A 16,078-nucleotide genomic window follows, 5' to 3' on the forward strand; every position below is an offset into this window, starting at 1 on the left:
AATATTGAGAATTAGTATTGATTGCGCAGGGGCTGCGTGTCGATGTTGCATTTTAATACAATTCAAGATTATCGTAAATTATTACTGCGAACACATTTCATTTGCAGTCATTATCTCCCTTTCTTTCGTTTTCTTCCCCCCTCGTTACCTTTCGTTACGGAAGCAGCTCCCTTCCTCGAAGATTAGCCCACGGTTATTATTAGCTCTTAGGGTCAGAACATTTTATTACATCCCTGAGAACGATGATTTCGTTTTTTTTTTTTAACGCGAATAACACGCATTTCACCGCGTGTACGGATAGGTACTCGTTATCAAACATTGGAAAGTCAAAAAATTCTATTGCTGGCACTTGCGTGCACTTTGTTTCCGTGTAGTTAATATTACTCTTCAATATATTTTATGTATATTTAATATATATACATATACATCATAAAGCTGCGGTTGAACGCCGCGTCTTTGATCGTCGCCAAAAATCGTGCGATAAAAAAATTCTAATCGTAAATGTACATAAAAATATATATCATTTTATTCCTCTGTTTCTCTCTATATATGATTTAATTCGTATTTAATCTCGCGAATAGAGATAGACACTTTGTCTAGATCCACATCGATCCAATTGATGCGTTTAAGTGTATCGAACGAATTGTTTTTCCTCAGGTCACCATTAAACCCTTCCTTTCCTGCGATTAATTGGATCAGCGAGATAAATTGGACGGAATTCGGACTATTGTTCAGTCATTATCGCGCTGCGTCTGCAATAGTAGCCCAACGTCTTACACTTCTCGCAGAGATGTTGAGGGTGCACCTTGCTCTGGTCGGACACATCCAGACCATCGGGTTTTTCCAACGGCCTCTGAAAATAATAGAAGTGATTTTACTGCCCACGCGCCTCGCGAGAGGTAAGAATAGAAATCTTGCTAGAGTATCCCGATTTTCTCGTCTTGCACATAAAGACATCTCTCTGTCGTTCGATTTATGCCATTAATATAATAAGCGTTATCGGGGCTAATTTATATTATATATTATATGTTATTAGTACCATCAATATCATTGGATTAATATATAATTAATATCGTTAGATTGACCGTCGTGACTTCGGTCTCCTAGGAGACTTGGCGATTGTACAGCGATTCTGGGATTCGTTTAAAGCGCTCGCTCGCGGCGCGGGCGGCGTACAGCTAACGCTCGATTATAATAGGAATTTCGCGAACGCCTTTCGGGATCCGTAACGTAACGATTACCGGTGACTCCGACCGCGGGTATTTCTGCTGCCCACCGGGCAGCGAAGTGCGAGTGAGCGAGCGAGGGAGCGAGCGCGAGCGATTATGCGACTATAATTAGCTTTCGAGTCGCGGTTTACGCGAGATTTCGTTCTCTCGGCCGCGCAATATTTCGAGAGAGCGAAACGGTTCCAAGAGTCTTTTAACGAGTCCCCCGACTCCGGGGGACTTTGCACGCGCCGACGAGAATCGCGACTAATTTTATATCTAACGATTAATTGCGGGAAGAACGCCCGTAACGCGAGCGGAGAGGGCGGACCCCTCCGAGCTCACCTGTTTGTGAGGATACACGTTGATGTGGCACTTGATGCACTCCTGGCCCATATTGGCCCAGCTGTTGCCCGACATCCATTTGCGCTTGCACTTGGGACACTTGTATTCGCCAAAGCACCGCTTCTTGCCCTGGTACGGCGTCAGGCCCTCGCCCTTCGGTCGTGCCTGTTGAAAATTGCGTAAATTTAATTTTTTCCCTAATTGGAAAAATTCGTTCTCTCATTCGCAGTTTCCGCCGTTATACCGGACATCATAAAACGCTCTTGAATCTACCTCTTCCGAGAAGCGTTCGCCAAAGTCATCTTAATTACTGCCGCGGTTAATCTCTCATTCTTTCTTTATTCAGAGATATAATTACATCAGTATTGCACCCTCCTATATGGATGAATAAGAATGACGTGAAAAACGTCATCTCAATCAGGAGAAGCGGCTTAATTGGCTCACCCTCGTATCGCGATGATTAACCGTGTGACGTCATGTGTCCCAGAGACTGTTTGTTATGTCAATTAGCGACCCAATTGAGCCACGCGCATCCCGTTACATTGTTGCATCGAGGCACGCGAGCCGTTTACGAGTATTGCTAAATTTACCGATGTCTCCATTTACGGACGGTTTTTGTGTCTGATAGAGATTTAATTCTGACAATGAGTCATTTTTCAAGGTAGGGACAAAGACAGAAAGAGAGGGAGAGAAATTCTTTGTTGCGCTTTACGTTTATTATTAGTTTTTCTGCGAAACGGATAGTAGAGATTAAACTATCCAATTCTTTATCGGTGCTCTATTACATTATCGATCTTTATGTTCTTGTAATAAAAATCTGATAAGATACATTTAGAACATTGTCGTGTTGTCGGATAACATGTTGATGAAACAAGCGATAATCGAGATCGAAGGTTTCTATGAATCAGATGATAGGTTGATTAATTGCATCTTGAAATCTTGAAATCGAATCATACGATATGACAAAGATTATATTCGATTGCAGTTCTATCATTTATTCTACGCATCTAACTTCAAACTTTATTTCACGATTGCGATCTATACTTCTACGCGAGAATTTTATAGACTGTTTCAAAATTGCCAATTCTGATCGACTTCAAATTATCTAGAAATCATATGATGCGTATAATTTTTTATCTGTGTTTTAAATCAAATTATTGCGTAAAATATATACATAATTACCTAAACCATTTAAAGTAATTATAAAATAGTTGAGAAGACAGAAGCTAATGTTGTTGAGCAAACGAGAAAATATCCATTTTTTAAATATGTATTAAAAATTAAATTCGAGGACATCGACGTAATATTTCATTTTATTAGAAGAATATTTAAAGGGAAAAGTACCGACCTGCGGGCAATCCTTGATGTAGTGCCCTTTCTTGAAGCACAAATGACACAGATACGTTGACGGCGGCTTCTTCGCCGGTTTCCGATCGCCTACGGCTAACTCGTTGAAGTGTATCGCTAAATCCGCGATACTTTCCGACGTGCTATCTCTCATGGGTCTGACGGATCCGGACGGATTCAACGCGTTCTGATGTGGATAAATTTGCGACGACGTACCGGAAAAGTTGCTCCAGGAGTAGGAAGCAGGAAGCGATAGCTTGCTCTAAAATATAAATAGATAATCCAATCCGGAGGACGATTTATTTAAAATAGCAGACTTATTATTTTAAAAAGGCATTAAGTAAATAAATTGTCTAGTTTCTCTTGATGGATCCGTCAGATATTTTTATTATTATTCTTTCGGCTCTAAATTTTATAAGAGGTCTTCTACACTGTAAAAAAAATTACATGTAAAATTACAATAATTATAGTGGGCTATTTTGAGATAATTAGAGGTAAAAGTACTAATTTTGGACATTTTAATACATTTCCACCATAAATTGTAATTGCGTAATTTTTATATATATTGTTTATGTAATTTTACATACTTCTTTTTTTTTACAGCAGGTAAGAAATGTCCCCATTTCTTAAAGTTACAGATTTAAGATGATCTGGAAATAAATCCTTTGTTTACTAATTGTAAGATAAGTGTTGAGAATCGACACAATGAGATAAATTCTGATCCTCAAGTGTCCCAATCGTCGCGGATACCTGATCAGGTGGTTGCGACGGGCTTTGTTTGGCGATAGCCAGATAGAACCAATTGAGTAGATGCGGCGGGTAGGTCGACTGCTGAAGAGCCTTCTGACTCGAGGCACCTATGCCATTGATCGCACCGTAGTCGATCCGAGTCGAGTCCTGCAACTGCAGACGTTGCATCGCAGGTGTCGAATGACAAGCGGCCATATTTTTATCTAATCGGCTCGCGAGTTTATCGGTTCCGGATTGCGTCGCCGTCTCGTGTCACCGACAACAATTCCCTTCGGTAATCGTTTATCATCCCCCTGTCCTCGAATCTAAACGACGTTCTTTCCATTTGAAATCGTCGTCAAGAACTATTATTTTCTTATTAATCTTTCAAGGTCATAAGGAAAGAAATGTTGAAATTATCGACGCTAAGATTTTTTTTAGCCTCTTAGTACCTTTTAATATTTTACTTTAATTGATAATGCGATTAGTCAACTTCAATGATTAGCACGAATTGTTTTCATAACTTTAGAAGTGTTTTTATAACTATCACGAGACCTTTAAAATACCATTGTTTACACGGAGAATCATTGACATTTCGAGGATACCATCGTGAAATCGAAGATATTCGATAAAGCAGATATTCGGAGAGTGAAGATATTATAATCTCATCGCAATTTCGGAGCTACGCCTCCAATTTCTCTTTTCTTCCTTCTGAAATTTTACCACGAAATTTCGTCGGATTGCTTCAGCGTCAGTCGTTTTCGCGACGTAACGATTCTCGGAAAAGTGCCATCTTCTTCTGAACGAAATCTTTGAAACGAGTGCTTAACTTTTACGGGAATTGCCTTTACGCGCTTTTACGCACATGTTGAATGTAGCCCATCTCTGCATATATTACCGAGATGCGTATTCTCATACACATTTGGAACCAGCTTTCGCGAATTCTTCGATATTTTTGATTCGATATTTTTTGCTCTAATTCAGCAGCCGGAAGTTCGCTTCATTCGTGAAATATTTTCGTCTTCGCATTTATCATTAAGTACGTTTGCTCGATTTTTACTACTTGCTCTGGATATTAATTCAGACAGTAAATTAAAGTCTCAATCGTTAAATTACGTTTAAAATTATTAATGAATCATCTTCTGCTCGCGGGATCACGTTGTTACGCATTTGTGGCCTTACAATGTAGCAGCACGGCGGATGACTCTCCATCAGTTTTAGGTCACAGAAAGACGCGGTATTAGTTCAACGATAAACCTGTATAGAAATGAAAATATATGTGGCTCTATACGCTATCAGTGTAAAATTGCAACCCGCGTATGACTCCACATTCATTTTTTTATGCGATTGCGCGCGTTGAAGTCACTACTTGAAGTGTTTCGAACTCGCATATTAATATTAAGGCTGTAAAAGCGAATTTATCTGATCTGTATGAAGAATCGGGAAGAAGAAACTATTTTGCGATGTTTGCGTGCATACACTTCTCGGGACCACTGTATAAAGTTAAAGTGAAACTCGCGCGATTTTTACGCGATTTCCATGCGATCGGCTGAGGCCGCGGGACTCGAGACGGGCCTCAATCGCGACGAGTACGACGCGCCCGTTGCGCGTCATATTCACTGAGGACGATCCCGGCGTCGGGCGAACGCTAAAGACGCGCGACTAAACGAACGCGTACGGAGCAAACGCGTAAAGGCAGGACGGACGTCGTGCACGCAGGGAGCGGAGAGAAAAAGAGAGAGAGAGAGAAACGCGTCCGCGAGGAGCCCGAGCCCCGCCATGTGGTGCGTCTATTTCCGTGCTTGCTCTCGACCGACAGACACGGCGCCTCCGAATGGACCCCCGACTCAAGCGGCTCCTTCTTGCTGCTCTTGATTGATCCACGCCGCACGTAGGCTTTCTCTCACGGTCGTGGCCCACGTGGGCTCGACAGACGCGTCCGCCACGCGCGATGTCGAATTATCGAATAACTTAGTTTTGGACGTTCCTCGGTGTCCTTAAATATCCAGACTTCCCGATTTTCGCACTTGTTCGCTATTATTTCGTGCCGAAAAATATGTAACCGATGCGTTTTCTTAGAATATCAAAGGGGACGGTCACTATTATCATAATTATAATTATGTTTAAGTAACGTATTATGGATACATTGTGTTGTTTGTCATTACAATTAGTTATTTGTAAGAAAATTGTGTTATTATGTGTCGTCTTACAGCATTATTTTTAGCATTTCCATGACTTTACTGCATGAATACATTCCAAATTAAAAAGATTTTTATAATAATGTGTTCTAATATGTTGTAATAAATTATCACAAATAATTGATAATGATATATATTACGATTGAATAATTTTACAGTTACGTAACATGCTCACGATCAGAAAGCTTTTATTTTATGCACGTCTAGGAAACGTCTTGACATAGGATAAATGTATTGCAATGTACGAGACGCGATTATATACGTTGCATCGTTATTTTTACTATTTAATGTCGGAATCGCGTTTGAAGGACCGTCAGCTGCGCCTTTCGGTCACGATATATCAAGGAAAGTCACCGAACTCATCTATAAATAAACTCCAATTGCTATTCGCGTGTATCGATTATGCTCAACCGAGTTGCGGCAACAAATCGCTATGACGCGAATCGCTTTTGACACGATAGCGGGGAAGTTGCATACGCGTCTGTGAACGATCGCTCGAGTTGCCATCGATACGGTCGAACCGCGAGCGTAAACCATCCCGAAATTCTTGCTTTCACATTTCAACGATTTTATTCCTCCGGACACTGCACATCTGACACCGAGTCTCGAGTTCTTCGTCCTGGCAAATACGTCCTGTTGTGTCGCTCGGAGTACAATGAAATAGACGATTCAGGGTTCGTTCTCCTCTTAAGGCTTGAAATTCTTGTTATGCACAGGAGAAACGATGCACGCGGATATCCATATTACCGAAAACTTATTGTAAAAAAAAACTTACTATTTATAGAGTTGAGCCTCCATTCGGTTTTCTGGTATAATATCGTTGTCGGTGATATGTTATAATAAAAGTGCTGACGGAATTTTAGCAGCGCGTAGTACCAGCTTTTTAGGTCTGATGCACTTGATATCATGCTTTTATTGCCGTTGAATTGGAGCTATTGCAATGTTTTAACTTGGAATTTGCAACCAATTGTATTTATCCGTAAAATACGATGAGTTGCGTTTAACAGCAACTTTTTTGAGAGAATCGGTAAAATTGCGAAATGCTGAGTATGTCTTTAGTAATTATGCCTGTTGAACTCGCGGATTGCAACAGTCGGAATAATATTCGAGCCGCACTGAGGATTCTCCTAATTATTTGGATCTCGTTTATTATCCAAACATTGCAATTCTAGTTCCGTTTTATATTACTTACAAATTTTATTTTCTTACAAGTTATAATATTTTTATATAATGTTTCATACCGTATTTTTATTTTAATAGAAAATTCGGAAACATGAAAACTCCCTTGAGATTGTTATTAAAACTCAAACTACATATGGACAGTCGTGAACATATCGGTTGCGACACTTTTTCATAGATTTTTAATATGTATTTAATATATACCTATATATAATATATATTTTATAGGTAACTCATATTTTGCAAATGCAAACCACGATGATGTACTATCTTTAGTCTAGAGACAGTACACCAATCGTGGTTCACATTTGCAAAATATTATAGTGCGTTTCGAAACCTATTAAAAAAAAGTGTCGCAACCGATATGTCCACGACGTACGTATGTTCTCGAATGCAGCTTGAGATGCATACGTGGTAATTGATTGTGATGTTATTGCGACATTTTTTTTATTTTGACATCAATATCCAAACGTTCATATCTATTATTATCTGTCATTTTTATAGAATGTCGACATAATTAATTGATAATCTTATTTTCTCTCAAAAAATTATATTAAAATTTAAAATAGGGACTTCTAATAATAATCAAATATTGATTGATGCGTACGGCATATGACAAATAAATATTAATAATATTTATAACAACGTTAATATCTAATATTAAATCGATTATCAATTTAATAATACTACATTTCCAGCTTTGACAGAAAGCTGCGTTTCAATACTGAATGCGGTGCGTGATTCAAAAGTATAAAGACAAAATGTATAAAATCTACAAAATTTGTGTATATTATTAGACAATAAGTTGCTAATTGAAAATGTCGATATCTATTTCGTGTCACGAACTGTTAAACATTACAGGAGTGCCCTTCTTTCTGATGTTCGATCCCCTACCCTCTTTAACCTGCAGTTCACCTGTGCCTTCATCGAGCGAGGACTACCCCCTTACTAATTATCCGCAGATCGATAATCATCGATGAGGGCCGTGCACGAGGCTCTTCGGAGCAGTCCAGGCTCGTCGGCGAGCGAGGCAACATTAAGAATTGCGGCTGCTTCGATCGTATCAAATATACACAAGACCGTGACGTTATCGCGTCTACTTGTTCGTAATATGTTTAGTAGTTCGTAGTATTATTTGAACATTTCTCGTGAAACGATATTAAAGTGATGGATTTGAAAAATGGTCATTGGAAGTTTTTGATGCGAAAATCCACAAATTTAATATCGTTTATTTAAAAGATGAAACAAATTACAAAATTAATTTCACTTGAAATTACTTAAAAGTAATCTCGCAATTGCGCGGCGGAAATAATTAATTATCATTTACTGAGTATCGTAACTAAGTGATATGCTTTTTTAGTGCGTAAATCTTGGTGATTGTAAAAAAGTTCACAATTTTTTACTGACGAAAAAAAATCGTGAGTTTTCTCGCCGTCGACCTTGCGGGTAAAATGGAGAAATATGAAAATATCGAGATAGTGGGCGAGGGAAGTTACGGACTCGTGATGAAGTGCAGGCATCGCGAAACCCAGCAAATAGTGGCGATAAAAAAGTTCTTGGAGACGGAGGAGGATGTGCAGGTGCGAAAAATGGCGTTTCGCGAAATAAGGATGTTGAAGGTCGGTATTAATTATTAAGATTTTAATATATAGTTTGTAATGTAACGATTACGCATGTTAAATTTTTACCCAATTGTTTTTATCCAATAAATGAGTAGCTCTATATTTCTTGATATGTTTAGAAATTACGTCACGAGAATCTGGTAAACATGATCGAGGTGTTTCGCCGAAGAAAACGGCTTTATCTTGTGTTCGAGTATCTCGATCACACTGTGCTCGATGAATTGGAGAAAAGTAAAAATGGTCTCGACCGGGAGAAATCAAGGCGATATATTTTCCAAATACTTCGAGGGTTGGACTTCTGTCATAATCACAAAGTGAGCAAAATTAATAAAATTATATTCTTATTATATATTGTAGAAAAATCTTCTCACGCTGAAATTACTTTAATTATGGCTATCACATCTCATATCGCATCGCTATTTAAAAAAATTGTTTAGAACGTAAAATAAATCTCGTCACAAAAAAATATACGTTACTGTTAAAATATAATAAAAGTACAATTATACTTCTCGCTAAAAGTTGTAATTTTTAATTCCGTTATTGTATTAAAAAAAAATATAGGACAATCCGCGCAACAAAATGCTTTCCGCGTTATTAATTTTTGGCAATATATAATTTTTTCACACAATTTAAATTTTTAAGGAGTTTACGTGAACTGCATTATCGAAAGTGGCTATTATAATAAAATAAATATTCAGATTATATTTTACACTGAAATTTCGACAAATTTATGCAAATTTAATTTGAAAGATACAAAATACGTATCTGTGCGCACGTTGATGTTGTACTTTCGCTTATCAGCAACCTTTGGCAATAAGTACGCCTTATGGTAAAGTTCACGGCCGTGACGCTTAAATTCCAAGTTGCAGTAAGCCGTGCATGTGTAGTAACACGCAACGGCCGGATACCTAATGAATGATAGCATTGTAACAAACGAGGACGATGGTTGCCGTATTTAGTCGAGCTCGACTCGGGAAGTTCTGGTGTACGGAAAACATTACGCGTTTGCAATTAGGTGAATTAGGTACAACTTAAATGAGGATTCTACAAACGATCAACGTACAATCTGTATAATCAAGTTAATCTTTTTCCTCGATTGATTTTCTTATTTTGACTTTCCTGTTTTTAGAAATTTCTCTTGAAGGATTTCTTCGGTCACTTTTGCAACAAGATTCACGTTTATCAATACGCATATTCTATCAGAATTATATATACTAGAATTTGCTAGGTTTAATTATTTATACGTTTTATTTTTTACCTTTACGTTTTGAATGAAACAGAAGATTTTCCTTCCATAGATCATGCACCGCGACGTGAAACCCGAGAATGTGCTGGTATCGCCGAACGGTGTGATCAAGCTCTGCGACTTCGGTTTCGCGCGCTACGTCACCAACGAGTCCTGTACCGATTACGTGGCGACGAGGTGGTATCGCGCGCCGGAGCTCCTCGTCGGCGATTCCAAGTACGGCAGGGAGATCGACGTCTGGGCGGCCGGATGCATCTACGCCGAGATGATCACCGGTCAGCCGCTCTTTCCCGGCGACAGCGACGTTGATCAGCTATACCGCATCACGAAGGCTCTCGGTGAGTTGCCGGGGTCGAAGAGAATGGATGACGATCAATGGAATCTCTGTCAGATATATATAACCAAAGAATCAATTATATTAATTTCAGAAATAATCTTGTATTTTTGCATATTGCAATATTGTTGATTTGGAATATGCATGAAAAAAGATATATATGTTTTATTGAGATCTTTGTAGTAAAGGTACCAGCGAGTCTTCTCCTTGTTAGTCTTAGAATTTTAGCAATAGACAATTTCAAAATATATACTTACACGAAAAGAACGATTTTACTCGAAGGTCTCAAAATTTTGCCGAATACAGATTTGAAAATAATTTTGTTGGAAATTTAAACTGATTGCTAGAATATCACAAAACGTTCTATAGAAATGCTCATTTTTGAGTTTCCAACAAAATTATTTTGATGGTCCGAAAAAATTATTTTCTGTATCCAGCAAAATTTTTAGATCTTTCAACAAAATTTGTTCTTTCCGTACATACAATTTTTTTATCAAAACTTTTAATTCAGTTATTTGCTAAATTCGCTCCGTTTATTTTCCGCTTTAAATAGATACGAGTTATTTAATTATTATTTTATTAAATTTTGTGATTGTACCTAACAGGTTCTCTTTACGGCAAGCAGACGGCAAACGGTAGCGGCAAACACGTACTTTTACTCCGGCACGCGAAACCTGATGAAGTTGGGTTAACGCGATCCACGTCGGGTCTTCGAAATCTCTTCCCCACGTGGAGCTCGGTGGCGATCGACTTTCTGACACAGTGTCTTCGTACGGATCCTGCCGTCCGACCGAAGTGCCTCGCGTTGCTGCAGCATCCTTTTTTCTCGCACGATGGTTTCGCCGACAGATTCCTCATCGAGCTGCAGCGACTAGTCGCGAAAGAATCCGCGATGAATGTGCTCGGAGCCAAGAGGACGGCGGAAACGTCCAAATCCAGGATCTGCCGCAGCAGCATCGGAAGGTTGGCTTAATGACGAGTTAATCTAACTGATAAGTTAGTTAGCTTATTATTAGATGGCAAATTGAAAATAGTAAATTTTATTTAAATTTAGTGAATAATAAGTTATTGATTTCATTTAATATCTCATTAAAAACAATGCATGCATGTCATTAAAGACTATAAAGATTCTAACAAAACTTAAGAACTTATACATAAAACGATTGCAAAGTTATTGATTGTTCATAATAATTTTATTTTATTTTTTCTATTATTACAAATGATTTGCGTTTATCGTTTCCTTTAGATGGCAGATGTCGTTAATCAAGGAGAGGCGAGCGAATAATAATATGGAACCCGAAGTCACGGAAAGCGAGGATTCGCCGGGAGATCGTGTTAATGCGAATGCCGCGAGTAAGATGCAAATAAGCCGGCCGCGCGAACTGCGTTACTTCGGACCGGTCTCGGTAATACCGAACACCACGTATATTCGACGGCTGGAACACAAAGGGCTTCTGATCCCTGAATCGAAGGGCTGTGCGTTGCCGGCGCTGACGCCGAAGACGAACGCCAAGAGGAAAAAACTTGATCTGCCCAGCGTGAAAAATTATTGATCGCGCAGCTTCTTTTTCGCAATATTACCCAAGCAGACCACAAGTCATTATGACATCAAATTTAAATGATGTCAAAATGACTTCAAAAATGATTTATATTAAGTCACTTCTCGATCAGCCATGAATCATTTAAACGTCATTTTAACATTATCGTGATCTGTTATTCTATAGTCGGGTAATATCGAGGAAGGGGCGAGGAGGGAACTGTACAGTGAAACTCATTATATGCGCGCGCGAGATAGATGTGTACATATATCTTACATTTTGCGCGCTCTGTAAATGTAAATGTAAAATATCGATATAGCGTGTAAGGTGCGATTTATTCCCTCTGTAAGGAAAAAGAATAAACGCTGAGGAGGTTTCTTTTTACTTTATACCGGAATATACCGGAACCATGTTAATAACCTTCATGTTTCGAATTTTTTCTTTTACGCGGAAAAAGTGTTCCGACAATCATCGTGGTAGAATTTATATATTTCGCATATGTGCATATTTTAATAGCGTATTCTGGAAATTGAAAAATTTTAGTATGTACAAAATTGTCGGGAGTGTAATAGTCGAATTATAAATAAAATTGTCCGATAATACAGTTCGCACGTTTAAATTTATAGTACGTTTATACGTTTACGATCGTTTGTTATTGATTAATTTCGGACTCCAATCGATTTACGGCAGCATGCATAGCTGGTCCACGTGTCGCTGGAGAACTGCGTTCTATGCTTCGGACATAGCGATAATTCCTTCCGCGATAATTAATAATTATTTCAATTGAACCTCACAGACTGTGCAGATATATTTTAATTCATTATTTTAAAATATATCTTATACATTAATTGCTATGTCTATTTTGCGGACTACTCGTAATTGCCGTAACTTTTTTACCTTTGATACATGATCCATATTCCTTTGCAAGCATATCGAAGCTTGTGAAATTATATTGTCTTCATTCTGTTAAATCCTGAAATCTAAATAAAGAGTTTCTCTATTAATGTCACGACGGATTAGTCGCAATTTTAAGAATAGCAATATATGATCTATTAAATTATTTACTAATAAAAAATTAAAAATTTTTAATGCAACATATATTTTGCATTGAAAAAGAGATAATAAGATAATGACCGTAAATAAATTTACTGAACTGAAATAACTTTCCTAACCTATTAATTGTGTTCAGTAACGAGCGTTTCGGAAGTGTCTAATTCAATTAACGATTGCTTTAAATTTCGAATACGTATCTTGTTCGCTGCCTGGAACGTTTTCAGATCAGCTGTTTTTGCTCACAATTCTCCGTAGAATTCGCTTTATTTTTGCGATCGAGAATGTGGAATGATCGAGGTTACATCGCGCGTTTATCAAACAATTAATTTGAGAGAAACGGAATATATTCAAGACGAAAATGAAAACGCAACTATATTATCGATCGTTTTAAAATCTCGTGGATCGACCGGTTCACTTACCGCTCGAGTCACATGTATCCACACATGGTACATATACATACATCGTTCTTCTATTCGTCGCGCCGCGTCACTGCAATCGCAGATGTATTTCGTAGCGCGAAGGAATTGGTTTGAGGCAGAGGTTTCGCGTGCAGCAGGACATTTTTTTGTTTCTCTTGCGACGTACGATGCACGGCCGTTTGTTATTTACCCGAGCTCGCAGAGCATCGTCGTTCACGCGCGCGGGGAGGGGCTGGGGGAGGGGGGCGGCTTGTCATTCTTCGACAAGCGGTAAGTATTGAGAGATCAAACGGCGGTGTCTCTCCGATACGTAAATATTGAGAGACGCCGTTCCGCTATTTTGGATTAATGGGACGATCGGCGGTCGCGCGACTGATTTATTTTCCGCGATAAGTACATACGTCGCAATTAAACGTAGAGTCGATAGCTTTGCATCGTTCGTTTCGATAAGTTTTGATATTTCGGAACTCGGCGTCGCTTCTATGCGCGGCTTGGCGCGGGTACAGTCATCCCGAGCGCGTACAGTCCCAATAATTGAAACTTCAATGCCTCTCGTCGACCGCGCAAATTCGCGGACGTGCGTGCATATATATGGACAACTTTTGTTGAAGCCTTCCGTCTCCGAAATTGATCACGCGAATCGCCGCGCTAATTACGAGACTCGCGAGTGTCGGGCGGATTGTAATTTCGTGCGATTCTCGTCTTGCAATATTTTTTCTCCTCTTCAGATATTATGATAATGTGCGCGTCGGTGCGTATAAGGAATTAGTACTCCGCGAAAAGTGATCGATTTCGCGAGTGAATACCTGTAAACAAGATCAAGAAGGAGAAGATGAAAAAGCAGCAGCAAAAGAGAAGGAGATGAAAGAGGAGCAGGAGAGGAGGAAACCTGCCTGGGAGGGACGACAACGGGGAGACAACACCGGCTGCAACGCGTCGCGATCGGTTGGATGGTGCGAGGTTTGAAAACATTAATTTTTTTATATTTTAATTTCTTGCTCAACAGCAAGCATCTGCGAAACGCAGAAGATCGATTTTCATCGCGTATCGCTATGTCGATTTTTCGTGAAATTACGGCGGTTCAAAAATCTGTCGCGCGCACGTTTTGTAACTTGACAAGTAAATATGTAACTAAAAAAAATATTTAAAAAAATAGGTGCGAAAATATGTGTGTACAATCGAACAGATCAGTTGCGACACTTTTTATTTATATATATTTTCAAAACGCACTAATATTTTGCAAATGCGAATCACGATTAGTGTTATACTGTCTCTAGATTAAAGATAGTACATCATGATTCGCATTTGCTAAATATTAGATACCTATAAAATATATATATTATGTATATTAAATATACATATATTGGAAATCTATTAAAAAAGTGTCGCAACCGATCTGTCCACGACTGTACACGTGTTTTGAGAAACGATACTCCGCCGAGAGGTGGTGTATACACATCGTGCGCTGGTCGACTTCGCGCGTCACCAAATGAATTGTCAATAAAAAATCGTATGTATATATGTTTTGAAAAAACTTTGAAAATCGTAACGAGAAGATGTTTTGTTTAAAATCTAAATTTAAAACCTGAGATTCTATCGTTTCCAATAAATGTAAAATTACTGACTACTCGAATGACAAGTTTACAAAATGTTACCGTCAATTTGATATAAAAGTGATTATTGTCGCCCCGAAAATTGATTTTCATTCTCAAAATAAATATATGTTTAATAAAATATATGTTTAAATATATATTTCTACCTGCAATATATTTCTACTGAGAAAGATTGCGTAATGATTTAAAATGAATTGCATCGGAAAATGTACGCCCTCGCAGTTTTAGCGTTATCAGAACGCAATCATTATTTCGCAAACAGAAATAATAAGGGAGGGATAGGAAATGTTCTAACATGACATAGTATATGTTTATATTAATTTATTTAATGGAAAAGGTGTTTATATGTACTAAGTATTACTTATTCTGATAATAAGCCGACTCTATTCAAATTTCATTAGATTAGCAAACAACTCGATTTTTAGGTAGTTCTCTTTATTGTCGCGTGATATGAAATTCTCCCCCCCTCCCTCTCAAAAATGAGATTTTCAACAATTGAAAACTCAATAATTACGTCAATAATTACTGTTATTACTTTTAAGAATGTGAGAAGAGTAAGAACATGGAGAAAGTCTTTCTCTGTGATATAAAACAAGAGATGGATAGTGAAAACTTATCGGAAAGAAGGGTGAGAGATTAAAGGAATCAGGCAGTATCTTTTCTTTTTTTCTCTCTCTCTTTGAAGAAGGAATTAATAAAATTTACAGCCATCTGACATATTTAAGGGGTTTTTATTTCGGAATTGCATCCATCTTTGAAATATATAATTAATATCTCGCAACGGACACGTTGACCCTGCAGCAAATGCGACGGGAAGAAAGAAGGAATCTTCGCCGAACGCGAAAAAATCACCGACACACATTTTTGTTTCTCTCTTGTGTTTTTTTTCTCCCCGGCTGACGCCGTGCCGAAAATGAGAACTCGAGAAGATGAGAGAACATGATTTTTTTTTTTTGTATCACTCACTTTTTTTCGACGTTGTTTAATCCTATCGGGATAATTGTCACTACATTCCGCTTCCTCTTACGCTCTGTTCCTCTCGCTCGCTCTCTCTCTCTTTCTCTCTCTCTCTCTCTCTCTCTCTCTCTTTCCTCTCCCATTATCTCCCTTCTTTTTTTCCATAAACTTAAGTTATATACAGTTAAGTGTTTCGCGTACTCGACTCTTAGAGAATCACTAGTCTGACTGTATATTTTTTTTGAATGTAAATTTTTGCGGTTAGATCTTTGAAATTGAAGCTGCCTGAT

At 38.3% G+C, this 16,078-nt stretch overlaps 2 protein-coding genes and 2 long non-coding RNA genes across 7 annotated transcripts; 1 reads left to right on the plus strand and 3 right to left on the minus strand.

The window, feature by feature from the left end:
- Positions 1 to 251: 251 nt before the first annotated feature.
- LOC105457232 (zinc finger CCHC domain-containing protein 24-like) lies at positions 252 to 5,313 on the minus strand. Its single transcript, XM_011701785.1, is given in 6 exon segments — positions 252 to 853; positions 1,554 to 1,718; positions 2,902 to 3,162; positions 3,651 to 3,868; positions 3,871 to 3,955; positions 4,812 to 5,313. Coding segments are annotated over 6 exon segments (888 nt in total). The 5' UTR covers positions 4,842 to 5,313; the 3' UTR covers positions 252 to 724.
- On the plus strand, positions 815 to 12,143 carry LOC105457231 (cyclin-dependent kinase-like 4). 3 transcript variants are annotated; one of them, XM_011701783.1, is made up of 7 exons: positions 815 to 899; positions 7,868 to 8,108; positions 8,367 to 8,625; positions 8,748 to 8,942; positions 9,927 to 10,212; positions 10,814 to 11,171; positions 11,455 to 12,143. In XM_011701783.1, exons 3-7 carry the CDS (start codon positions 8,458 to 8,460, stop codon positions 11,759 to 11,761), a joined length of 1,314 nt encoding a protein of 437 aa, XP_011700085.1. In that variant the 5' UTR covers positions 815 to 899; positions 7,868 to 8,108; positions 8,367 to 8,457; the 3' UTR covers positions 11,762 to 12,143. The 3 variants fall into 3 exon arrangements, with proteins under 3 accessions (XP_011700085.1, XP_011700084.1, XP_011700086.1); XM_011701782.1 differs by lacking the exon at positions 815 to 899 and adding an exon at positions 6,209 to 6,501; XM_011701784.1 differs by lacking the exon at positions 815 to 899 and adding an exon at positions 6,209 to 6,501 and having other exon boundaries at positions 7,917 to 8,108.
- On the minus strand, positions 9,135 to 9,974 carry LOC105457230. Its single transcript, XR_975370.1, has 2 exons — positions 9,887 to 9,974; positions 9,135 to 9,786 (listed from the first exon to the last, which is right to left on the minus strand). It is a non-coding gene; the product is annotated as an uncharacterized LOC105457230 (long non-coding RNA).
- Positions 12,144 to 12,234: 91 nt separating the features above from the next.
- LOC105457229 lies at positions 12,235 to 13,170 on the minus strand. Of its 2 annotated transcripts, none has more exons than XR_975369.1 (3): positions 12,919 to 13,170; positions 12,644 to 12,726; positions 12,235 to 12,501 (listed from the first exon to the last, which is right to left on the minus strand). It is a non-coding gene; the product is annotated as an uncharacterized LOC105457229 (long non-coding RNA). The 2 variants fall into 2 exon arrangements; XR_975368.1 differs by having other exon boundaries at positions 12,235 to 12,543.
- Positions 13,171 to 16,078: the final 2,908 nt, after the last annotated feature.

The sequence above is a fragment of the Wasmannia auropunctata genome, unplaced genomic scaffold (genome assembly GCF_000956235.1).
Source record: "Wasmannia auropunctata unplaced genomic scaffold, wasmannia.A_1.0 LD335328.1, whole genome shotgun sequence".
Lineage (NCBI taxonomy): Eukaryota > Metazoa > Arthropoda > Insecta > Hymenoptera > Formicidae > Wasmannia > Wasmannia auropunctata.